At 39.1% G+C, this 26,506-nt stretch overlaps 1 protein-coding gene across 2 annotated transcripts in view; it reads right to left on the bottom strand.

Moving 5' to 3' along the window:
• Positions 1-26,506, bottom strand: part of cep164 (centrosomal protein 164) — a 33,664-nt gene that overhangs the window by 1,328 nt on the left and 5,830 nt on the right. Inside the window, exons 4-25 of one of the 2 annotated variants that reach the window (XM_077722204.1) lie at positions 25,403-25,613; positions 23,622-23,780; positions 20,976-21,077; positions 19,990-20,070; positions 19,168-19,266; positions 17,111-17,980; positions 15,804-15,928; positions 15,095-15,694; positions 14,757-14,888; positions 13,194-13,377; positions 13,013-13,087; positions 12,781-12,903; positions 11,567-11,710; positions 9,046-9,129; positions 8,900-8,968; positions 8,572-8,831; positions 8,352-8,504; positions 6,525-6,669; positions 3,540-3,642; positions 3,118-3,441; positions 2,971-3,037; positions 2,790-2,891 (exon numbers count right to left, since the gene is read on the bottom strand). In XM_077722204.1, coding sequence (XP_077578330.1) covers positions 2,790-2,891; positions 2,971-3,037; positions 3,118-3,441; positions 3,540-3,642; positions 6,525-6,669; positions 8,352-8,504; positions 8,572-8,831; positions 8,900-8,968; positions 9,046-9,129; positions 11,567-11,710; positions 12,781-12,903; positions 13,013-13,087; positions 13,194-13,377; positions 14,757-14,888; positions 15,095-15,694; positions 15,804-15,928; positions 17,111-17,980; positions 19,168-19,266; positions 19,990-20,070; positions 20,976-21,077; positions 23,622-23,780; positions 25,403-25,613 — 4,212 coding nt within the window. Of the gene's footprint in view, positions 1-2,789; positions 2,892-2,970; positions 3,038-3,117; positions 3,442-3,539; positions 3,643-6,524; positions 6,670-8,351; positions 8,505-8,571; positions 8,832-8,899; positions 8,969-9,045; positions 9,130-11,566; positions 11,711-12,780; positions 12,904-13,012; positions 13,088-13,193; positions 13,378-14,756; positions 14,889-15,094; positions 15,695-15,803; positions 15,929-17,110; positions 17,981-19,167; positions 19,291-19,989; positions 20,071-20,975; positions 21,078-23,621; positions 23,781-25,402; positions 25,614-26,506 lie in introns of those variants that run through there. The other variant, XM_077722203.1, reaches the window with a different exon arrangement.

Genomic DNA, 26,506 nt, shown 5'->3' with positions numbered 1-26,506 from the left:
GTGGTAACAGTGAGTGACAGAAAATAGCTATCTTAAGTATTTTATGGGGTGATTTGAAATTAGATCTAAAGTTTTAAGAAAAATTTGGTTGTTAATGATATGAAACATGAAAATAACAATGCAAAAATGGCACTCATCCAAATAATTAGGTAAATTGTTCCTGGCTGGTTTAGATAAAATAATTGATTTAGGTTAGGCATTTCCCTAGGACTGAAGAAGCATGGAGTGCTTTCAAGTGCATGGAAGACATTGCCTGTTTTGTGGGAAATGGACAATTCTCCAAGCTCCAAAATCTGGCGAACAAACAGATTATGTTTGTCGCTTTGGGTTTGACAAAATGCGCTGGCGCGTGAGTTCTGGAATATTTTGGGAATGGGAATCCCATATCTAAAACCAAATTCCAGGGAAATTTGGAAATAGGCTCTATCTGGCAATTGATGCCCAAAATCTGGTGGGGCATTTCATTGTATGAAACAAGTGCAGGAATTATGTTAAAAAATAGCACCTCCAAATTATGAAATATCAACCTTTCAGTAATGGTTTAAGTAGATGGGTTGTCTAGGAATAAATGGAAAGGGCAAAACTCGAACGGAATACGATATATATTGACTGCTACTAAAAAAACGTTAGATGCAAAACTATTGGCACCTCAATTCTTTGTACAAACAGCTAAATTGATAGCATTAACGAGGTTGTATAATTTAATGAAAAACATGGAGGTTACATTTTTTAAAACCGGTTAATATACTTTTGTGGGGGTGCGTGTGTGTTTCAATGTGTCACAGTTTTACTGGTATTGCAAACAGAGAATTAATCACAGCCACTCGCATGGCAATCGCTCATGCTGACTGACTAGGGCGACGAACGGTGGCAATTGAACTTCCAAAACACATTTCTATTTGTAGATGTGTAGCACACATATCTAATGCATTAATTACCCATTTCCTTCTGGAATGATTATTGTTGATAGGACAGCAGAAAAAAGGGGTGAACTACCAAGAAGCCCCACTAGGGAAGGTGATTTCCACCTGTGATGAAAATGTATGGGTCATTGATGTATGGGTTAACGACCCATAAAGAAAAACTAGTGATTAGAGCATCAACCTTATGGTTCTAAGCCGGTGGATCCCGACCTTCCAGGGTGTGGAGTATTCCTGGTGTCCTTGAGAATTTGTGGGTTTTCTTTGGGTACTCCAGTTTACTCCCACAAACTAAAATTATGGATGCTAAACTGGTTGAACTCTCTAAATTCCCTTGATAATAAGTGTGAGCGTGAATTATTATCTGTCTTCTTGTGTCTTTGATTGGCTGACCATCAAGATATAATCTATCAATCAAGATGTAGGTCGAAGAGCATTTGGAAATTTGAAATTGATTTCTGAAATCACCAATAAGCCTTTTGGGGATGGCGGCAGATTAGGAAAAAAAAAAAAAAGAAAGAAAAAGGATTTTGTCAAATGTCTTTCCTGTTACAAAGCAGATAATGACCATACAATTTTCCACTATACTAACTTTACCTCTTTGAACCTTACAGTGCATGGTCAAAGTCTGGGTGCGGTAGATGAGACATGGTGTGCCCATTGTCCAAGACAGACTGCCTCAGTGATTCCACGTTTTGGTTTATGGTGGTGAAGTGGGACAAATAAATTATATAACTTCTGTCAAAAAAAGAAACAGGACTATGTGCTTTGGTTTCACAGTTTTTACCAGTATGTTTTAGAGTGGAGATACAATTAACTGGCGGCTCGGAATTTCGATCCGGCGGGTGGCCTCTCTCGACGACGTTGAGCCTAATCGAGGGATGGCGACCCGACTGGTTTGCCAAATTGCAGCAGGAGTCTATTTTTCTTTGGGTTACGCTAAATTGCAGCAGGAGTCTATTTTTCTTTGAGTTACGCCAAATAAAATATGAATAGGGTGAACTTGTGGTTGGTGCAATTGCTCTAACAAATTCCAAATTGCAAGAATTGTATCTGCTTTTAGACCGTGTACTGGTGATGACATTGATATCCAGGATTATGCAAATTATGGAAATAAGTTGAATGATTTTGTTCTTCCTTTTTCAGGCCAGATATGCAAGTAATGTGAATTCGGGTAAAGATCGAGACAGAGGACTTCCAAGTGTATTTGTATCCATCATAAATTAAAAAAGAACAATTATGGGATTACGTATAATATAGGGTTATTAGTCTCACATGTTTATATATATGATAGCAATGAAGAACGCTTTGCTTTACTTAACTTATTAGTCTCACATTATTATGTATTTGCTCGCAATAAATGCTTTGATTTACTCAGCTTATCAAAATTAAAAAAGTCCTTTTTAGTACATCTGGCTTGCAACCGTGATAAACAACTGGCAAGGTTGCTCCTCTCTCCAGCTGGACTTTTCAAAACTGTTTTTCACATCGCTCCTTTGGGAAGATCCAGTAGACCTTCAATTGTCTTGAGAAACATCGAGAAACATCGACTTCTGAAAGTGTGGTTAACACCGCTCCCTTGGTAAGATCCGGAGGACTTCAAATTGTTTTAGAACTGAGATGCATGTTGTAAATCTGATGTAATAAACAGCAAGATGATGCCTCGTACGCCAGAATGATTCTGGAATAAAGGCGCGTGAGGGTTGATTCTCTCTTGCAAGACAGATAAGTCAGATGTCTCTTTTATTTGTGTGTTCATTTGGGAATACCTATTGGTGAACCTATCACTACCATGATGTAAACAGTGTATAGAGTCAGTTAGGAGGTCTTCACTGTGTGTGTGTGCACGAATCCACGAAAAAAAGATACATGCTGGGGTCTTTCTTTCGCATCTCCAGCCACTTCTTGTTGCTATCAATCAGTTTCTGCAGTCTTTGGCCATCCAACTTTACGGACTTTTGAACATGCAGGCTATGGAAGGACACAATTTTCTGATAAAATCTGAAAGAAGCAAACTCCACAAAATATTATTAATGAATGGATCACTTACCTAGCTGGAGTATAGGATGCATGTGATGTGTATTTCCTCAGGGAGTTAGTGTTGAGTGCTGCTGCTTCTAAAGAACAAACAACATGTGGCAGTCTCAAGAAGGATCACAGCTACTATATCAAACAAGTGATGTAGAATGGAAAGTACCTGGAAAGATCTCTCGCCATCTGCGTTGTGTGACATGTTCAGAAATATTCAGTCCACTAGCGACCGAGTTGTCAGGGTAAGAGGTTCCGAGGCGGTCAGTTGAAGGTGGATCAGGTTGGCCTAAAGGTGCTCGGCCTGGGGTTGGTGAAGCGCTTGCGGCAGCAGAGTAATGAGGCAAGGTTGCGGAAAAAGCTGGGTGGGAGTTGTTGCACTGCTTATGTGCTAATGATCCAAGAGCACCCAAAACAGTGTTGAGCTGGCCTGATATCTGCTGTTGGGATGCTGCTAACTCCTGGACTTTGGCCAAAAATATCCCATTGCCTACTAATTGAGTGGCGTGGTCAGATAAAACACAAGCAATTAAACCGGTAAACAAGATACTTCTAATTCAGTTATATTGAGTAAAGACCATTGACTGTCACCTGTCTCATTGGCTGTGTCAACAGTGCTACTGAGGTCTGAATCTGTCAGGTCAAAAGTGACCTTTCTTTCTCCAGTCAATATCGATGCACCTTGAAGTAAGGACTATAAAGAAAATACAAAAATACAGATTGGTATGTTATCGGGTATGATTGGCGAAAGAGGTGTGGAGACAGAAAACAGAAGCGAGGCTGTCGAGCGGGCTTTGGTGCAAGCTCAATAAACAACCACTCAAACCGCTGCTGCTTAGCATATTCCTCTCTAACGTCAGATTCATTGTAAACAAAATGGACGATTTGGAATTAGAGCTTGCTGCTGATCGCTACATTCGTGGATGTTCCATGCTAATAATCACGCTTCATGCACAAATACCCGATGCTATGGTGAAGCTAGTAGGCCGCACACTACCTAGATCAGACAGGACGTGCGACAGAGGAAGCGAGAGAGGTGGTGGGCTTTGCATTTATGTGAATGAGGGATGGTATAACAATAGCACTGTTCTGGTTAGACACTGTTCCCCACATATAGAATTCACGTCTGAGATGCAGATCCTTCTTTCTGCCCATTGAGATAGCGGTTGTTATCATCACTGCTGACTACATCCCACCGGATGCCAAGGTAAGTATTGCTTTCTTCCTAATACTGGACACTAAACAATCACTAGAATGCCTACCAGAGTCCTGAGCACAAAATTGCAGGAGATTTTAATCAGGCAAATCTCAAAATTGTTCTGCCGAAATATTATAATGTCCAAAAACGGGAAAGAACTCTGGATCATGTTTACCCGAACATCAAAGGTGCATACAGAGCCATACAACGCTCACACTTGGGACAGTCAGATCACGTGTCTTTATCTTGACCCCACCTTACACTCCCTTTAGCTGAATATCAAAGCCACAAATGCGAACCGTTATAACATGGCCTGACTCCAAGACTGCTTCGAACTGACACTGTGGGAAACATTTATGCGCACCTGGGAACCTTCACATACATAGTACTGTCTTACATCAAGTATTTAATGTCTAAGGTAACTGTGGAGGGGACCATCCGAGTGTACCCAAACCGGAAGTGGATGACAAGCCGGGTCTAATCACTCCTCCGACACGAGCTGCAGCCTTCAGATCCGACAATGGGGAACTCTACAGCCCAACTCGCGCCAACCTGAAAAGAGGCATTAAGTAGACTACAAGGGGAAGATAAGAAGGGCACCCTGACGGCCCCCGATGTGGCAGAACATACGAACCCTCACCAACTACAACGCTACGACTCCTCCTGACTCAGATGCGGCACTGGCAGAGCACCTAAACAACTTTTTCTGCCCGCTTTGAGTCCCAAACCCATCACCAAGTCACACCACCTCAACCTCTAGTTGGCTAATCAGCGCTGCGAGGAATTTATATACAGAAATGCCTCGACATACGAGTGCCCCGACACACAAGTAATTTGAGATACGAGTAAGATTTCTGGCAAATATTTATCTTGAGATATGAGCCAAATTTTGATATACAAACAGAGAGCGGACGCGAGAGGCTGCTCATAAGAACATCATGGGCACGGTCTCTCTCCCCGCAACTCCCTAGTGTAATGTCTTTCTGGTCGCAACTCCCTCGTGTAATGTTTCTACGAGCACTGGGCGGAGAGTTGCAATTTTTAGTGTTTTTTTCTTCTTCCCGTTAGTCAGTGCAAATGGGGTAGCGATCGATAATACGAGTATATACTACTTGTTGTTGGCAAGTGGTTGTGCGTTATCCTATAGTGAGGACATTTGTGTGCCTCATTTTTAGAATATTTTGAAGACAAAAGCAAACAACCCTCTGCATCTGAAAGTCAGGGTGGAGGCGGGGAAAATAGAGCCAACCCGGGAGAATGTATGAAAATTTAAAACACAATTAGAATTAAGCTTAGTGTAAGGTTAGAATAAATGTATTATGTTATTATTTAGTATTTATGTCTGCATCTTCGTACTCCAAGTTCATTTAAATTTGTTTGTTATTTTACGAGTGCGTTTCCGTGTTCTCCCGGGCCTGCGTGGGTTTCGTCTGGGTGCTCCGGTTTCCTCCCACATTCCAAAAACATGCATGGTAGTCTAATTGGACACTTTAAATTGCTCCCCAGGTATGGGTGTGAGTGTGCATGGTTGTCTGTCTCCTTGGCCCTGCGATCGGCTAGCCACTGATTCATGGTGTCACCTGCCTCTGGCCCGGAGACAGCTAGGATGGGCTCAAGCACCCCCCGTGACCCTAATGAGGATAAAGCGGTTCAGAAAATGAGATGAGATAAGAAACAGTAAGAAGCATTTGAAACTGGTGGGGTTCGGTGAAAGCGCATATGAGACAGGTGGGGTTCAGTAGCTCCAACAAGGTTAAGAACCACTACTCTACTACCCACACCAAGCTCAGGAAGAAACTTCACCCACTCACTGTGGAGGTAGTGGATGTGAGACTTGTGCTCTGTGCAGTAAACCCCAGGAATGCTACAGGACCGTAAGGAATACCAGGCAAAGTACATAAGGCCTGTGCTAACCAAATAGCACCAGTCTTGACAGACATTTTCAAACTTTCACGAGAACAAGCCTCTGTCCCACCCAGCCTGTCTAAAATCGGCCAGCATCATCCCATTAACCAAGAAGTCACCTGCTAAAAATCTAGGCGACTACCAAACAGTAGCTCTCACACCAATCTTTGGATAGGATAACTTTATTCATCCCGTATTCGGGAAATTTCATCGTGGCAGTAGCAAGAGGGTGATTAGACAGAACAACATAGCAAAAGCACAAAGTACAAAGCAAATCAAAGTAAATGGGATCATTAAAAATCACCATATCAAATCATTAAGACAAAAAAGCAGCAAAAACACAAAACGAGCAAGAGTGGACCGAGCTACCGGCACCGGCTGCCACTTGAACGGCGCCATCTTGGTTGCAGTAGCTAAAACGGATACAGACTCAAAAAGACGTTGTAAAGTTGGACAAAATAGTGCAAACTTACCTTTCCTTCAAGGTTGGATTGCTGTACGGAGTTGACCTGAGTCAGGTGCAAAGTTTGTCTCTGTGGTAGTCTGTTGCTCTCTTGCTCCAGGAAGAGTTTGGTCTTTTGGATCGATGCACTTTGTGAGGTATTCAATCCGCGAAATCTGAGCAGGCATTAGTGAAAACATTTATTAATCATTAAAGAAAGCTCTGGATGAAGATTCTTTAGGTGACTAAAGAAACACATATACAGTCATACGGGTGGGCAAATAAGTATTTAGTCAACAACCAACTGTGCAAGTTCTCCTACTTGAAACTATTACAGAGACCTGTAATTGTCAACATGGGTTAACCTCAACCATGAGACAGAATAAAGAAAAAAACAACAGAAAATCACATTTTTTTAATTTTTTTGCAAATCATGGTGGAAATAAATATTTGGTCAATACCAAAAGTTCATATCAATACTTTATTATGTAACCTTTGTTGGCAATAACGGAGGCCAAACATTTTCTGTAACTATTCACAAGCTTGTCACACACTGCTGCTGGAATTTTGACCCATTCCTCCATCCAGATCTCCTCTAGAGCAGTGATGTTTTGGGGCTGTCGTTGGGCAACACAGACTTTCAACCCCCTCCACAGATTTTCTCTGGGGTTGAGATCTGGAGACTGGCTTGTCCACCCCAGGAACGTGAAATGTTTCTTGTGAAGCCACTCCTTTGTTGCCTTAACTGTGAGTCTGGGATCATTTCCATGCTGAAAGACCTAGCCACATTTCATCTTCAATGCCCTTGCTGATGGAAGGAGATTTTCACTCAAAATCTCTCGATACATGGCTCCATTCATTCTTACCTTTACACAGATCAGTCATCCTGGTACCTTTGCAAAAAAATAGCCCCAAAGCACGATGTTTCCACCCCCATGCTTTACATTGGGTAAAGTGTTCTTTGGTTGCAATTCAGTAATCTTTCTCCTCCAAATACAAGAACCCGTGTTTCTACCATAAGGTTATATTTTGGTTTCATCTGACCATAACACATTCTCCCAGTCCTCTTCTGGATCATCCCAATCCTCTCTTACGAACCACAGACATGCCTAGATGTACTGGCTTCAGCAGGGGGACACGCCAGGCAGTGCAGGATTTAAGTCCCTAGCAGGCCATTGTGTTAGTTTGTTATTTTGGTCCCAGCTCTCCGTAGGTCATTCACTAGGTCCCCCCGTCTGGTTCTGGGATTTCTTGCTCACCGTTCTTGTTATCATTTTGACGCCACGGGATGAGATCTTGCATGGAGCCCCAGATCAAGGGAGATTATCAGTCGTCTTGTATGTCTTCCATTTTCTAATAATTGCTCCCACAGTTGATTTTTTTACACCAAGCGTTTTAGCTATTGCAAATTCAGTCTTCCTAGCCTGATGAAGTTCCACAATTTTGTCTCTGGTGTCCTTTGACAACTCTTTGGTCTTGGCCATAGTGGAGTTTGGAGTGTGATAGACTGAGGTTGTGGACAGGTGTCTTTTATACCGAAATTGAGTGAAAACAAATGCTATTAATAGAGGTAACCAGAGTGGAGACCTCGTTAGACGTTGTTAGAAGAAGTTAGACCTCTTTGACAGACAGAAATCTTGCTTGTTTGTAGGTGACCAAATACTTATTTTCCACTCTAATTTGGAAATTAATTCTTTAAAAATGTTTTTATATTTTATGAAAGCATTTTTTGAGATTGAATAAAACTGAATATTTGAATTTCAAATTGTCATAACTGACTAGTGATCAGTAACCCATGAACTCTTTCAGGAACTTAATATACCGTATTAGATTACAATAAAGGCGTGACTGCACATACTCAAGGATGTCCCCATTCCCATCGGAAGGAAGCCGGTCCTCTAAATCATCTACATGGAGTGAACAGTCCCTTTCACCACTCAGAGGTGATGTCATCACGTTTTTGCCTTTCTTTTGCCTGGTCGTGATTCCTTCTTCATTCAGTTCCATCTCACTGACAAGATAAGGTAAGTCAAATAAATAAGACAGCAATTCTCCTTAGTAAGAATTTAATTTCATACCTGACTTTGTAGTTCAGCTGGTTGCATTGTTCCTCCAGTAAAGCCACCTTCCTCTCTAGCCGCTCTTTATCCTCCTTTAACTTTCTGCAATCTTCCCTAATATTTTCTCTCTCGTCCCCCAACTTTTCCTGCTCCTGCCGGGCTTCATTTCTCTCCTCCCGCACCAAATGCAATAGTTCTCGAGTTTGAGCTCGCTCCTCCTTCATTTTCTCCAGCTCCAACCTCAGACACTCTCTCTCTTGGGTCATTTTGTGTAATGCCTAGAAGCACATGAATATTTTTCTCCATGTATTTTTAACTTTATTGTCAATAATGCAAAATATCTCACCTCTGTCTGTTTGTCTAGATCCTCCTCTTCCTCCCCAAGCATCTTCCTCTTGCGGTTGAGTTCTGCTCTCTAAGAAGGGACATTATTAGTCACCATAGCTTTAAAGACATCTTTGGGAGTTAATTAACAAAAAGCAAGATGGAGACCTTGCTGAAGAGCATTTCCTCCTCTTTTTTCAGCTCTTTTCCTCTCATTTCTAATTGAGTGATTAGATCTTGAAGTTGTGACTTCTGCAGGACAGATAAAACCATTTTAGGTTAGCTTAGGTTAAAAGGCAATGCTCTTTACACATCAATTTAATTCCCTGGCTGTTATTGGCCATGGAACGTGACTGCCAACCTCCCCAATATTATAGATTTTGACATCTCAAGAAGCATTGTGCAAGCAACCATATAGAAATGAAGTATCAGACCACTGCAAATCTAGCAAAAACCGGCCATCACCCTAAACCACGCGTGTCAAAACGATTCCACAAAGGCCCAACTGAGCGCAGGTTTTTCTACCAAACAATGAAGGCGGTTCTCTTTCAACTGTAATTAGTTGATGGCAGGCAGCTGGTGCTTGTTTCAGTCTGGGTTGCTACATCTCATCTGCCCGGGATCTCCGTGGATAGTCAACCCACTCAGAGTACGACAGAGGCGGCGAAGGGAAAGAAAGCAAAAGCGCATATACATATACGTATACATACATACGTACACGCACACATACACACATACAGTGTTCCCTCGCTACTTCGCGGTTCAGCTATCGTGGACTCAGAGCTTCGCAGATTTTTTTGGGAAAAAAAAAACAAATATTACATTGAAACAACATATTTTACAGTTTTTTTTGTTATAACATGAATTTCACTCTCTCTACCCGTATTATATATGGTGTACTGTATACAGGGGGGTAAAAATTAAAAAAATATATAATAATAATAATAATTAAAAAAAAAACATTTTTGGGGGAATTTTGGAAGCATTTTTGAAGGGGAATACCTATTTCGCGGAAATTCACTTGTCGCGGGTGGTCCCGGTCTCCATTAACCGCGATAAGCGAGGGAACACTGTATACACATATACACATATATACATATATACATATATACATATATACTATATACATATATACATATATACATATATACATATATACATATATACATATATACATATATACATATATACATATATACATATATACATATATACATATATACATATATACATATATACATATATACATATATACATATATACATATATACATATATACATATATACATATATACATATGTACATATATACATATATACATACATATTTACATATACACATTGTAAGAAAAAACAAAGTCTCTTTGCAATTGCTTGTTCATATTGTATTATTTTTTGTGATTATAACAGCATCGTAGTCTACCTTATGGCTGACATGTCAACAGAAACACCCAACTGTCAGACTGAATAATCAATCTTAGTCTTGTGATTGGGTTGACATGTCAGCACAAATACTCAACTGTCCGACACTGATCAATTACATTTTGCCCTGCAAATGACTGAAACATATCTGTCCAAAGTCCTAGTGACAACTGTCAGTTTTGCCTGTATTTAACATCGCGCTGAACAGGACCCCACTGTAGGAACTCTCACTGTCCACTTTGCAGTCTGGTAATAAACCTATTTTCTATTTAAATTGATCCCACTCTTTCTTAGCCTGCTCCTGAAGTTGTATTTTCAGACCTAACAACACATATACATATAAATGTACATGTGTGTGTGTATGTGTGTGTACATGTGTGTGTGTATGTGTGTGTATGTGTGTGTATGTGTGTGTACATGTGTGTGTGTATGTGTGTGTACATGTGTGTGTACATGTGTGTGTGTATGTGTGTGTACATGTGTGTGTACATGTGTGTGTACATGTGTGTGTACATGTGTGTGTACATGTGTGTGTACATGTGTGTGTACATGTGTGTGTGCATGTGTGTGTGTATGCGTGTGTACGTGTGTGCGTGTGTGCGTGTGTGCGTGTGTGCGTGTGTGCGTGTGTGCGTGTGTGCGCGTGTGTGCGCGCGTGCGTGTGTGCGCGCGTGCGCGTGTGTGTGCGTGTGTGTGTATGTGTGTGTATGTGTGTGTGTATGTATGTATGTATGTATGTATATATATATATATATATATATATATATATATATATATATATATATATATATATATATATATATATATATATATATATATATATATATATATATATATATATATATATATATATATATATATATATATATATATATATATATATATATATATATATATATATATATATATAGATAGATAGATAGATAGATAGATAGATAGATAGAACAATATATACTCTCTCACCGTGGACATAATTTCAGACCAATCACAGTGCTTTTGTGACCATTTGAATGAACCCAAATTTTTTTTAGGGGCAAAAACACAGATTTGCACTAGTAAAATGACATTTCTCTGATTGACTCATTCAAAGCCATTGATATCAATAGACATTCAAGACATTTTAGCTGGGATGGGTGATAGCCACCAGTCTATCGCTGTCAATTGCAATGAAACATTATTTTGTTGCCTCTTTTTCATCAGTCTGTGAATATTTTTTTTGACCAAATGACACGGGTTTCATGTTAATGTCTGTGTCTAACTTCTTTTACCCTGTGTGAATGTGTCAGGACAGCCTTCTCAATCTCACTGTCAAGTTCTTTCTGTAGCTTTTCCAGCTGAAACGCATGTGAGGCCTGAAGATGCTCTATGTCACGCTGGTGTGTCGAAAGCAAGCAGTCCCTTTGGATACTTTCCTGCAACACATAAATATACATAAACTCAAAAAGTGTTCCACCATTTTTTTAAAGACATGAAAAAGTTAAAATCTTTATTATGTGGACCGAGCACTCATTTAGCATATAGTGTGCAATGTTTTATTGGTTTGGTTCACAAAAAGAAGCAGCAGTTGTGTTAGGTTTGGGTTTTTCTTGACATTGTTTCGTCCGTGTGTGCTTATGTTCGCTTTCCTACTTTTGTTTGTCTCTCCCGATTTGCCGTTCCTCCCTCGCAGGAGCGCGTCATTGAAATTAGATCCTGTTTTGTCTATTTTAACCCCTTAAAAAATAAACTTAAATGTGATTAGATGATTCTCGTGTCAGTCTCAAAGCCAATACAGCGATACCTCGAGATACGAGCTTAATGCGGTACTGGACTGAGCTCGTATGTTGATTTTCTTGTAACTCAAATGAACGTTTCCCATAGAAATGAACTAAAGACAAAATAATTCGTTCCAACCCTCTGAAAAAACACCAAAAACAGGATATTGGATTGGAAAAACATTTTATTTGTTTCTACTAACAGAGAGCATCCTCTCACGCCCACTGTCTGCTCGTATATCAAAAATGTTCTCGTATCTCAAGTTAAATATTTGCTCATATGTCGGGGCACTCGTATGTCGAGGTACCACTGTACTCCGCATGGCCTTGTCTCAGGTTTGTGCATTCCTAACCAATTAAAGAGCAACCGGGTGTTGTTAGAGGTTTCAGAGATAGTATTTCATTTATATATGCAGAAGTGAACAAGGCAATAAGAATGACTATCATTCAGAAGAGGAAATGTGTTTAGTATACAGTAATTAAATTATTTGTACTGTTGGAATTATTATTGGTACAGAATACCCTATTCCTTCTCTGAAAATATAGAAAGCCTCGTGTGTTCCGCACTGGTAAAAACCCTTAAATACTGCATTTGTTGCTAGACAAACACGCAGACATATTCTTGTGAGTTATGGATATATGTAGATTCATACTTTTTAATACTATTGATTATTTTAGATTAAATGATTTCTCGGCACAACAAGAGAACAGATACTGTATAACCTTACCTTCTCACGTTGCTTTTCTCGGATTGTGTTCAGCTCTCTCCTGTGTTCCTCCCTCAACTGTTCCAGCCTTTTATCATGGTCACGCTGAACTTCCTCTCGCACTTCCAGGAGCAAATCAGACAGCTGCAGAGGTTAAGTATGGCTTAGTTTATAAGATTTATTTATAAAGATTTATTTCATAAACGGTATTTGTTTTTTTCCCAACGGGATGAAATAAATATGTTTGGCTAACCTCTCTGCGGTATTGCTTTAGTTGCTGTTCAGGACGTACGCCAATCAGTGATTGCCTTCTCTCTGTGCTCATTACCTTTACACACAAAATAAATAATGATCATGACATTGTTTGCTGTTCACATGCTCATTACTGTTTTTTTTTTTTTTTTCATAACCCCTTCAAAATTGTCACCAACTACCTCCTGGTTAAGCAAGTGTGCTCTATCCTCCTCAAATTTCTTTTTCTGTAAATGCAGTTTTTCTTCTGACTCAGCCTTCATTCGCTCAATTTCCAGCCTCTTCTGAGTGTTGTTGCGCTCCGCTGCCTTTTTCCCCCCTTCAAATGTGCTATGTAATTCTTTCAGCTTGGTTTCATTCTCCTCCCTGAAAATGGGAAAAAAGAATATAATAATAATGTATCTAACATGTCCTGTGTGCGTGTGTACAGTAGTACCTCAAATATTATAATAATGTAGACCGTACATACAAATCGTGAAGTCGGATCACCCCTATTATTACTACATACCATACAATGTTTTCGCGCCTATACCAAATTCCAAGTACAATTATCAAGATGTGTTTTTGTTAAATATCACAGGTATAGGCGGCGGCCCGGTAGCGCGAGTGGTTAGCGCGTCGGACACACGGTGGGAGACCTGGGATAAAATCCAGGTCGGTCTACTTGTGTGGAGTTTGCATGTTCTCCCCGGGCCTGAGTGGGTTTTCTCTGGCTACACCGGTTTCCTCCCAAATTCCAAAGACATGCATGGTAGGCTGATTGGACACTATAAATTGCCCCTAGGTATGAGTGTGAGAGTAAATGATTGTCCGTCTCCGTGTTCTGCGATTGGTTGGCCACCAATTCAAGGTCTCCCCCGCTTCTGGGCCTAAGTCAGCTGGGATAGGCTCCAGCATCCCCCTGCGACCCACAATACGAAAACAAACATTGCATGTAGGTCTTATTCCAACTGATAACGCACGACCACTTGCCAACGGGAAGTAGTATACTCCTCTTGTATTGGCGAGCAAGCTCTGCAACGCGTACACCCTACTGCACTGCCTAACGGAGGGAAAAAACCCTGAAAGAATGCAACGCTCTGCCCAGTGCTCGTAGAGACATTTACACGAGTTAGTTGCAGGGAGAAAGACGGCAGCGTCTCGCGTCGCCTGTATGCACATATATCAAAATTTGTCTCGTATCTATATTTTTCGATTATCGCAGCCATGTCAGTCATGTCTTTTCTCTTTTTTTCCCCCCCAAGATGGCGCCGTTACGCGGCAGCCGGTGCAGTAGAATGACACAGCTTGGAAGAATGACTGCATATTTTCAACCTCGGTCAGTCTGCAGTGGTTGCCCATCTTGTGGAAGACTTCCTGTGCGTGGTTCCAGTTTTATCCAACTCTATAACTTATTTTCTTGTGTATGTATCCGTTTTCGCTACTACAACTAAGATAGCACTGCTCAAGTGGCAGCCGGTAGCGGTAGCTCCGTCCCTTTTCGCTCCTTTTGTGTTTTTGCTGCCTTTCTGTCTTTTTATTGCATTATTGTATTTAGTTTTTTACCGAGTTCTATAATGTCTTGTGTGTCTTGTGTCTGTCTTGCTACTGCGACCAATACATTTTCCGCATGCGGGATGAAATAAAGTTCTAACATAAAAAATCTCTGCGATATTCAATGCATTAGTGTACCAGATTTCATTGCCCATATTGATTTGCAGTGTAATACCCCTTATTGCTCCGATGCAACACTTAGTTACACTGACCTCAGCTCACGTAGCTGCCATTCTCTATCTTTCAGAGCAGACTCTTTCAGTGCCTCCAGTATCTCGTCAGACTCCTTTTTCAACCTGACCTCCTCTTCTTGCCTCTCGGACAGGATATGTTGTTTAAGATTCCTGAAAAGGTAGAGATACATGTTTTGACTTCGCAGCCGTAATTGCAGGTGATAACTGTACAATTCATATTGACTGAAAAAGATGCTGATGATCATTCACTAGGAGCCCCTGCCCGTCAAAATGGATTGGGATACGATCATCATCATCATCAACAGAAGCACATGTTAAAAAGAAATCTTGTGCAAATTGACCATATTCACACGTACCTCAGTTTTTCCTTGCTTTCTTCTGTCAGCTTTTTTTCCTCCTGTTCTTTGTTTCTCAACTCCTCTTGAAGGAGACACTTTCTCCTCTCCATCTCCAGCTTTAATCGATCTTTCTCAGCCTCCTCCTCCATCTTGAGCTCCTCCTTCAGGGAAGATATACGCTTTTCCTTCTCTCTTTTTAAAAATTCCTTCTCCTCTTCTTCTTCTCTCATTATTGCCTCCCGCATATGATACAATCTATCGTTCTTATCCATTCTTTGCTCTTTGCTCTCCTCCACTTCCTGAACTGCATCCCCACTTTTTTTGTTTTCCTTTCGACTCCTGTCTTTAAAATGATTTTGTTTTTCATACTTTCTCAAATCATATTCATCTTCTTCTTTCTGATCATTTTTCAAGATTCCAAAGTCTGATTCTCTCTCTAATGTTGCTGCTTCATTGATTAAAGTATTCGAAATTCGAGAGAGTCGACCTCTGGATGTTTCAGGCCTGGATGGATTCAAAGCTGAGCTGAGACCAGCTGCTGTTTGTTTGTTCCCAACACTTGAATGATGGAGAACGAGCCGGTCTATCTTGTTCGGTTCGACCGGAGACTGCAAGTGCCTTTGGGGAAAAATATCTTAAATATGAATTCTGCGTAACAATATGCCTCATATGAATCTTGATATTTTTTGTCACTTGATTCTGAGAACATCAAATGTGAGCCACTAACCTCATGGCACTCTCTTTCTTCAGACACATTTCCACCTCCTCTTCCAGACCGTCTCTCTCATCATTGTCCCCCAAAGGACTCACAGAACTAGAGAGAATATTAAGTTCCAAAACCTTATCAGACATCTTCATGAGACAAAAAACAAAACAGAGAAAATTGTTGATGACAAGGTGCAAGTTGCTCCAGAACCATTGCGCCTGCTACTATCATGGCATGTGCACTCATAGTTTAAAAATGAAAGGAATGAAACAAAAGATGGTCTGGATTTGAACAACACAAATTAGTTTGCTGCACAAAATAATATTGTTATTGATAATCAATCTAATGGTTATTCTACAAATGCAACGATTTTGGATTTAGTAATAATATAATAAGCAAATACAACATTGTATTTACATTAATACAGCACAGAAAAAACGTTAACTTACTGATTGCCATGGACAATAATACATTTTACCGTATTAACTCGCATATGAGCCGCCCAAGCGTATAAGCCGAACACTTAAAATTGTTCAATTTTATAATTTCTCGTGTATAAGCTGCCCCCTGTTTCACAACTTTCACCTGAATAATCATGGTTTTAATAGGCGTACAGATGTGTTACTTTGAAGGGAAAATTTTAACAAAAATCAACACGTGGTATTTCTGAGATACTGTATGGAATCCAAAGCACATTATTACTATCAATATCATAAGGAAGTTAATATACCTATTATTCAATTTGAAAAAATAAATAAGCGTCTTGATGGGTACCTGATGCTTTCTAAGATGTTGTGGCAGCCATACTGCTTCTAATGTCAAAATATCTCAATTATTTCGATGGTTCATATTACTGCAATAGTTGTCAATTTTGAAGAGGAAATAAAACAAAGAAAAAATCAAAGTGGAATTTTGTTTGATTTCAAAAGGCTAGTGGCATCTGGCCAGTCAGTGCATGTTTAACTAGATAAGATAATGGTTCCCTCAGCAAGCAGTAACAGGCACAAGTGAGATTTTTCCACATTTTTTTTCTTTAATTTCATCCATAGACCTCAAAATAAATTTTGTTTAGCGTTTTATCTGTTTTGAAATAAATGACTATATCGGCTGCATTGTCTTGCATCATGGCGTCATGATGTTATGGGTTTATGGCGTTGTCACCCTGCTGTTTCGTGCATGTCGTCTTTTTATGGGCATAGAAGCCATACCCTCGATTGAGTCATCATTTTTTTTGTCAGACAAATGCAGCTTAAATGTGAGTAAATACGGTAATCCATTTTGACTAGAGCGATTACTACCAGTCTTTCCCATTTTACGGTAAGTCTTACCTCAGCGGGAATAGGAGATATAAAATTCAAAGATTCCATCTTGCCTGATTCTCTTTTTTGCTCGCACATTTTAAGGACACGTTGTTGTGACTTGGCCAATGTCTGCTTCTCTCTTTCCATTTCAGAAAGATCCGAGGTATCCTCATTCAGAGATAGTGATTGAGCCTTTTGGCCATCAGATTCATCTTTGGACTCATTTCTCTCCCATTGTGTTCCACTGGCAACACAACTTTCCACCATCTCTTCTTCATCATCTGTCAATTTTCTCTGGCTAAGGGAACAACGCTCCAAATCTCCATGACTTTCATCATTCTCTTCCTCTCCTCCTTGTCTTTCCTCCTCTTCCTCATCACCATATGCATTAATCTTACCCAAGTCCCCCACACAGTCAGTTTCAATTTCTTTTACATTTGTGTCATTCTCTTCAGAATCCTCACTGAGATGACTACTACCTTTTTCTTTCTCCTGCATATCTTCTTTCTCCTTCACCACCACCAAGTTCATATTTATTCTTTTAAAGATCTCATCAGGCTGAATTCTCTCAGGTCTGTCATCTTTGTTACTTAGACTGTCCGATTTCTCTTGTTCTTGCAAACTGTTTATCCCTCCACCATCCCCTTTATTTTTCATTTCACCCTCATCACCACTGATTTCCTTAAGCTTATTTTCAAGAGTGCCATGGGCGCCTTCTTGCTTTTTGAAATCACCATTGTTGACGTTTTTGTCTTTACGTTTCTCATCTACTTCATCTTTTTCTTTGGCCTTTTTTGTTTTCTCGCTCTCCTCAAAAGCCTTTCTTCCTTTGACTCCAGTCTCATTGAGATGATTTCCAACTGCAAGAGGGGATAAACGACAGGCCATCAAAGAGTCCTTGGTGTAGATAGCCAGTCCGTCCATTCCAAAAAGATACAAAGAAGAGGAATAGCAAGGAATGGTGAGGAAAGCAGGCAGACAAAAATGATCATTTTAACAAGCAAATATAGAGGCAGTGATTATTTTGACATTAATTACCTGACATGTTGTTAGGCAACAAATTAGATAACAAACATTACATATGGAAGGAATTTTTTTGAAAGACCAAATCAAGATACATACATGTGAAAAAAGAAAATAATTGTGTGAAAGGAAACAAAAATGCATGTAAAGGAAAGTATTTTCTATTAAGCACACCAATGTTTAAGGTTACATAAATTAATTGGTCTTTGTTACAACCAATCCAGCACAAAATGTTTAATCAATGAGGCTTCTGCTGAAACAGGAATAATTTTACTTTTTAATCCACTGATTGCACTTTTACGACACCAGATTGGTGAAAAGCTGTACTTTTGATGGGTTGGTACTAAAACCTGCAGCCACTGTAGCCCATGGTGGAATCGCTTCAAAATAAATTTGTCATCCCTAAAAATAATATAACTTTAAAAATGTGACTCAAAGTCTGTAATGCAAGAATCAATAAATGTTTGTCATCGTTATTCAAAATGCTGCAGCAGTAGTAGAAGTAGTATGTTTTTTTTTTTTTTATCTGTGGGGGAAAAGCAAATTCTGGTTCTCATCTTGTAGACTTTTGAAGCAATTACCATATTGCTATTGAACAACGTTTTGTGTTAAACTGCTTAAACACAAAGTGCGTTTTATAGGTGTGAAAATACGGTATTTGGATTTTAATTCAATACTTTAAGAACTCACCGGAACTCTACAATGTTGTGTAATCTGACACTGCGATCATCGGGCATGACTAAAAAAATTAAACTGCCCATCCGATGCACCCTATACAGTATGAATGCATGTTCACATGAATACAACCCATAAGCTCCCACTAAAGTATTCTTCTTAAAAAGGACTATATATTCACACAGTAAATTTGCATTCCATTCCGTTCACTCTGCAAGGGTTAAGTGGCACCCACACTAACCCTTGCCTTAGTGGCACCCACACTAACCCTTGCCTTAGTGGCAACATATGAATGGATCAAATGCTTGTTGTGAATTAATACATTCAGCCCCATGATGCGAAAAGAAACAAAACAACAGTATAGCAGGTTCTGTCTTTTAGTGTACCTGTTGTGAAGGGGGCTCAGAGCTCTGGCCACCAGATATTTCCTGCATTTCTGGTTCAGTTCTTTCCTCTTCTCGGACTGCACCACTGATGTCACTATCCTGAACCATGCATTTGGGAAAGAGATTATGAGTAATTCATAAAATAGAGCAGGGGTGATGAACTGCAGTTCCAGGCTCTATGGTTCTTAAATTAATTTGTGTATACTGTAGCTTTTTTCCTCTTTGAACCTTTTTCTCATGTTTATTCTCTTTAAACACTCACATTTTTCAGGGCCCATTAAAAACAAATAAATTGTATTTAAAAAAGAATTTGCAGATTGGATTTATCATGCTACTTCTGACATAAGGTGTGGCTCTTTGATCTCGGTTTAAAATGTTGGCTCCTCATGCCTGACTTGTTCGTCACCCTTGAATTAGGGTGTACCGTATTTGCACGACTATACGGCGCATCGCATTTTAAGTCGCAGTGTCAGTAACGAGTGCTATTTCTGTATTTGACACTCACAAAAGACGTACCATTAAAAAGACGCAGCCAGGCATGGCAAAACATACACCATCTTAAACATACACGCTACACCCACACGCTAAAAACACGTTTTTAAAAAGGCAACGGAGGCAAAACCAAGTTCGTTTGTACTTTACCTAGCCATTTTACAATGTACTTACATCATCATTTAAGACTTTTAAGTGCGCCTTATAGTTGTGAAAAAATGAATGGGAAAAATATTCGTCACTTTTTTAACAAAGGGATATTATTTCTGGATAATGCATTCAATAGGCTCAAGTATAAACTTCAAACTACTTTTTCTGTTTCCTCTATACCTCATATGCTATGGCTCCTCCAAGGTCATCAAGATTTAGGTGGAGGTTCATCAGTTGCTGGTCTGAAGACCGCTGACTTGACTAAAAAAAAAAAATAATAATAATAATCATGGAATAATCTCAAGCGTTAAATGCCATTAACCACTGAGTGGAAATGTTTGTACATCATACAGACATGTCTAATAGTTGTACTGTGGTACCTCGACGTACGAGCAATTCGAGAGAGGAGTACAATTCCGAACAAATAATTATCTCTAGATACGAGACAAATTTCGATATACGAGCAAACAGCGGATGCGAGATGCTGCTCATAAGAACATCATGGGCACTATGTCTCTCTTTTTTCCCCGTTAGTCATTGCGAGGCGATCGCTAATACTAGTTATATATGCCACTTTTCGTTGGCAAGTGGTCGTGCGTTATCCTATTGTGAGGACATTTGTGTGCATCATTTTGGGAATATTTTGAAGGGAATACAAAAACAAACATCTAGATTGCATGTGAAAGTCAGTGTGGTGGTGGGGTAAAAAGAGCCAACCCGGAGAAGAAAGGTATCAAAATGTAAAACAAAATAAGAATTAAGTTTAGTGTTAGGTTTGATTAAACTTATTTTTGAGTATCTGCATCCTAATCCAAGTTCATTTAAATTTGTTCATGTTACGTTACGACCTCCCCCATCACCCCCTCTCTGTCCGTCTCTTTCCTTCTCCCTTCTTCGAAATCCGTATAATCCTTATACTATCAAACACATCTTAGTAATATTAAACCACTCGTGTTAGTTTGTTAATAGATGGCGAATTAGAAGAAATAAAACTTTTTCCAATCCAATATCCTGTTTTTGGTGTTTTTTTCAGAGGGTTGGAACAAATTAATTTGTTTTTAGTTCATTTCAATGGGAAACGTTTGTTCAAGTTACAAGAAAATCAACATACGAGCTCAGACCCGGAACGAATTAAGCTCATATCTCGAGGTACCACTCTGCTCTACCTCATTTTCTAAGATTTCATCATCAAAGCCAGGCATGGAAAGATAGACTTTTTCTTCCTTCTTAGAGCTTAAAACACTTGCTGCGCTGCTGCTATGGAGAGCCTGACAAAAAGGAAAATTAAAATTAAGCATAATGAGCAGTAGTTCAAATGTGTCATTTGTGCAGTGTATTTTATAACCTCTTGACCACTTCACACAAAATTAAGTTGTTATTGTCACATAGTGCAGGTGTGCAACAGGGGGGTGGACCCAATCACAGGAAAACACAGTGGCCAGGAACGGTGATATTCAAAGGGTTGAAATTAAAGAGACCAAAAACAAAATGTCAACAAAAGCAAGGAATTCAAAAATACGAAACTGAACAAAAATCCAGAGAATAAAACACATCTTGGACGCACGCCTAACATTGACGTGACATCGACAAGGACACAACAAAAATGAACAAACAAAGGGGACTTAAATAAACAGACCTGGGTTAACGAGAATTGGAGAACAAGTGGGTGACACACAAGGCAACAGATGGTTAAGACACACAGGGGAGGCAACAACAGATGAAAGGGAATGGACAATTGGGACATGTTATACAGGGAAAGATCCAAGACTAAACCAACACAAAACACCAAAAGCACATAAACCCAAAAGGTTTTGTCATCTACTACAGAAGAAATTTGAGACTTTCCAATGGTACCAAATCTAAAAAGTGGGGCTATGGAAAATTATTTAATTGTGCAGCCTAAAATGTTGCCACAATGTGACATATGGATGTAGATAAGGTTGATAGCAAATTAGCAAAACCTAGTCTTGTCAGGGACCGATACGACCCTAGTCACATCCTGTCCCAGCTGCTGCCCTCTGTCAGACGCTACAGGTCTCACAAAGGACGGACAAATAGACTTAAGGAGTTTTTTCCCCACAGTCATCAGGACTCTGAACTTGAGTTATTACGACACACAATCCCTTCTGTGCAATAACTTCGGGGTGCGCAAATAATAATGTGCAATATCTTAGAAATCTGTGCAATATTTTAGAATTCTGAGCAATATTTTAGAATTCACCTATCCGGGATGTGACTTTTTATACTTTTATACTACTATTTATGTTTTCTTTTTTACTGAGAAAACTTTGAAAAGCTCAGATTAGCACCACCAATTGCATGTGCCCAACTGTGTATGATGACAATAATACTTTTCTTTTTTGCTTTATTTACATCATATTACTTAGATTCCACATCTGGTTCTATGGTTCATATATTTACACGTTGCCGTATTCACCAATTTGTGATGACAAAATATGTAAATTGCTTGGATGCTCAATTTGTTTTTGCTTTTAAAAGTGAAAATTTCCATCAATTTTTGACTGAATTCAACTCTGTTCAAATTTTTCTAATTGGAAGTTTCCACTACACCAAGAGTGTCAAACTCATTTGTGTAGTGCCATATCGTTCACATAGTTTGGCAATGAGGACTATTACAATTTCTAACCTTTTCTTCAAGATTTTTTTTTGTTAAAGCGGAATTGGAAACATTTTTTTTTAAATGAGAAATGGGGTGGCCCGGTGGGTTGAGTGGTTAGTGTGTCAGCCTCACAGCTCTGGGGTCCTGGGTTCAAATCCAGGTCACGTCTACCTATGTGGTGTTCTCCCTGGGCTTGCGTGGGTTTACTCCAGGTACTACGGTTTCCTCCCACATTCCAAAACATGCATGGTAGGCTGATTGGACACTCTAAATTGCCCTTAAGTATGGGTGTGAGTGTGCATGGTTGTCCGTCTCATTGTGCCCTGTGATCGGCTAGCCACTGATTCAGGGCGTCCCTCCTCCCATCAGCTGGGATAGGCTCCAGCACCCCCGTGGCCCTAATGACTATAAAGCAATTCAAAAAATGAGATGAGAGATTAGATGAGAAATGTGGGTATTTGAGCAAGAAAAAAATGGGCCAGTCACCATGGAGCCTTGAGTTTGACATCTGTTCACTATACAGTGTTCCCTCGCTATTTCGCGGTTCAGCTACCGCGGACTCAGAGCTTCGCGGATTTTTTGGGGGAAAAAAAAAATACAAATATTACATTGAAACAACATATTTTACAGTTTTTTTTGTTATAACATGAATTTCCCTCTCTCTACCCGTATTCTATATGGTGTATTGTATACAGGGGGGTAAATTTAAAATAAATAAATAAATAAATAAATAAATAAATATCTATATATCTATATATCTATATATCTATATATCTATATATCTATATATCTATATATCTATATATATATATATATATATATATATATATATATATATATATATATATATATATATATATATATATATATATATATATATATATATATATATATATATAGAGAGAGAGAGAGAGAGAGAGAGATATATAGATATATATATATATATATATATATATATATATATATCTATATCTCTCTCTCTCTCTCTCTCTATATATATATATATATATATATATATATATTTTTTTTTTTTTTAAATTAAATTCAAATTAAGCATTTTTGAAGGGGAATCCCTACTTCGCGGAAATTCACTTATCGCGGGTGGTCCCGGTCCCCATTAACCGCGATAACCGAGGGAACACTGTACAATAGTTTTAAAAGTCAAGCACATAATTTAATTGAAAAAGAATACCCCAAGTGGCCCCGAAGATACTTTAAGGGGTTCGAGTCCTCCAGATCCAAGGGAGCGTGAGAAAACAGATCCTGAAATTGGAACAAGGACACGAGCATCTAATCCTCCAAGAGGAGCCAGCATTCCAATTGGAGCTGCTAACGAACCCAATGTTGTTCCCTACAAGGTACAAGGAAAGAATTACAAAATTAGTCCAGTGATGCTAAGCGAGAGCCTCATCTTTCAGGAACATGGCGGATAGTTTGGTCAGAACATTTTATATTGTAGGAAGGAAGGAAGAAAACACTTGCATTTCATCAACAACAAAAAAACTGCTTAAAGGACAAAACACAATTTAAATACAGTAATAACTTGATAGGAGTGTCTCAACATACGAAAAATTTGAGATACGAGAAAAATGTTGCCGTGAGATACGACACAAAAGTGAGATAAGAGCATAAGAGATGGTTACCGATGCGACGATCCAGGTGGCCAAGTATGCGAGAGGCAGCTTATGAGAATAGTATCGCTGTCTTCCTCCCTACATTTCCCTCGCGTAAAGATATCTAAGAGCACCGGTTGCATTTTTAACTGGAGATTGCGTGATCGAGTCGACAATCTGAGAAAAAGCCAGAGGAGTCAACAAGGACTTGAAAGCAAAGCAAGCATCTGAAAAAGTAACCACAGCAACCCTTCAAAGCGAGTCGTGGCTGGTTCGATAATTTTAAAAACAAACTGGGATCCACTCTTTTCTGAGGCATGGAGAAGCAAGCATTCAGTTCTGACATGAAAGCTGCGGTGGAATACATTAACATCTTTTTCTAGGTTATCGCCACTAAATAGGTATTTGTTACTTTGTGTATGGGTTGTGAAATATATAAAATATAATATAATGAAAATATAGATGTTTTTCCATCGTAATATACTGTTTTGGGGTGTTTTTCAGAGGATGGGAACGGATTAATTTGTATTATTTATTTTCTATGGGAAAAATTGATTGGAAATATGAGTAAATTGCCATACAAGCTCGGTCCCGTAACACCTTAAGCCTGTATCTCAAGGTATTACTGTTCTTTTTATAGTATCACAATAACTGGGTTCTACAAATGGTATTTCATGGTCTTATTTGTGCTATCACTTTTGTTTGTGGCAACTCCAGTTTGTTGAATTTAATGAATAATTCAAGTGAAACTATCATTTATTGCTCCATTAAGTGCCGCTCCTCTCTGAATGTTGCCTTCTTTACTCGTGACTGTATGACTCCCATTCTCGGTGGCTTACAAAAAAGACCAACTCCCACAGTACGGCAGCGAAAATGATGGCACTTTTGATGAGTATTTTACTGTGTAGGCTTGCCGACAACTGCATACGTCGTTTTTTTTAGTTCCACAAGAGGTGGCACAATGCGTTGAACATCTAGGAAGTTGATATCTCCAAAATCAAACTAAAAAAAATTGCAAATCATGTGATACGTGGTCTCTCATTCACTCTCCCAATCACATTATTGCATTGAAGTTGAGGGCTCCAAGTTAACAATGTGCATCCTTTTGGATGTGGACAAAACAGGTAACTTAGAAATTGAATGTAACAAAATGCAGCCAAATCGGAATAGTTGGCATTCCTTTGTTAAAAAAGTGCGTGTCATCGTTTTAAAATAGAGCAAGATGATTATCCAGAAATGTTGCTAAATATTTTTTTTCTATTTTTTTAAGTTTGTAAAATAAATGTAAATAGTAAAGCTCTGCCATCAATGCCAATACTATAGTATACTATAATCTATTTTTAAAAAATTCTGAACTCACTCCACTTTTAGCTGAATCCTTTTTCTTTTTAATTTTTTTCCCCTTCATTTCTTTCTTCTTCTTAGAGCCTGAACTTCCCGCGGTAGCGGTCCGTTGGATGCGTTCACGTTCTTGGACAACAAGTCGTCGGTAGTGTTCATCGCAGGGGTGATCCCAAGTTGATTCACCAGTGGAAAAGTTGTAGTAGTAGATGTCTCCTGTACCATCTTGGCTGCATGCAAAACGGCACAAAAATTACAATATGAATTGAAGCTGAGCGTTATGACAAAAAACGTTATCACAATAAATATAATGAGCAGGGGACATTGATAATTATCACAATAACTATCACATTTTTTGTTTCAAATTTAAACTTCAAACTTGTGAATAAGTAAATAAATAACTTTCCTTCTTATTCAAATATGAAAGTAACTGTTATTTTACTTGATAAGAAAATAATATGAAATATGATAGTTTGAAAAAGTATTTTTGATGTTCTGTTGAGCCATGAAAATAAGACAACTTCATCCTTACACTATGATAAGTAAAGAATAAAACCTGCAGAAATTTTGACAGTAGTCTCTATTTTTATAAATTTGCATTCAAACCAAAAGTTGCTGTGCTATATGAAATTAATAAAGTAATCAACTGAAAACATCATCACCATTGGCAAGCAGACTATTTTCAGTCTCACAAAAAGAAATATTTCATATGGCCATTTACAAAAAAGAATGTAAATAAGTTGGATAAACATAACGGGGCGGCCCGGTGGAGCAAGTAATTAGCGCGTCAGCCTCACAGCTCTGGGGTCCTGGGTTCAAGTTCAAGTCAGTCCACCTGTGTGGAATATGCATGTCCTGCGTGGGTTTACTCCGGGTACTCCGGTTTCCTACCACATTCCAAAAACATGCACGATAGGCTGATTGGACACTCTAGATTGCCCCTAGATACGAATGTGGGCGTGAATAGGTGTCACGTCGTTCCTTGCGATCGGCTGGCCACCGGTGTCCCCCCTTGATCACCCTCTGCATGGCATTTCTGTCTGCTGCCGTGCTTCCAGCGTACCACACTGTAATGCAGTATGCCAGGATGCTCTCCACAGTGGCTCTATAGAAGGTTACCAGA

The sequence above is a fragment of the Stigmatopora nigra genome, chromosome 8 (genome assembly GCF_051989575.1).
Source record: "Stigmatopora nigra isolate UIUO_SnigA chromosome 8, RoL_Snig_1.1, whole genome shotgun sequence".
Lineage (NCBI taxonomy): Eukaryota > Metazoa > Chordata > Actinopteri > Syngnathiformes > Syngnathidae > Stigmatopora > Stigmatopora nigra.
The sequence above is the reverse complement of the archived record's forward strand: the minus strand, read 5'-3'. Positions and strand labels throughout refer to the sequence as shown.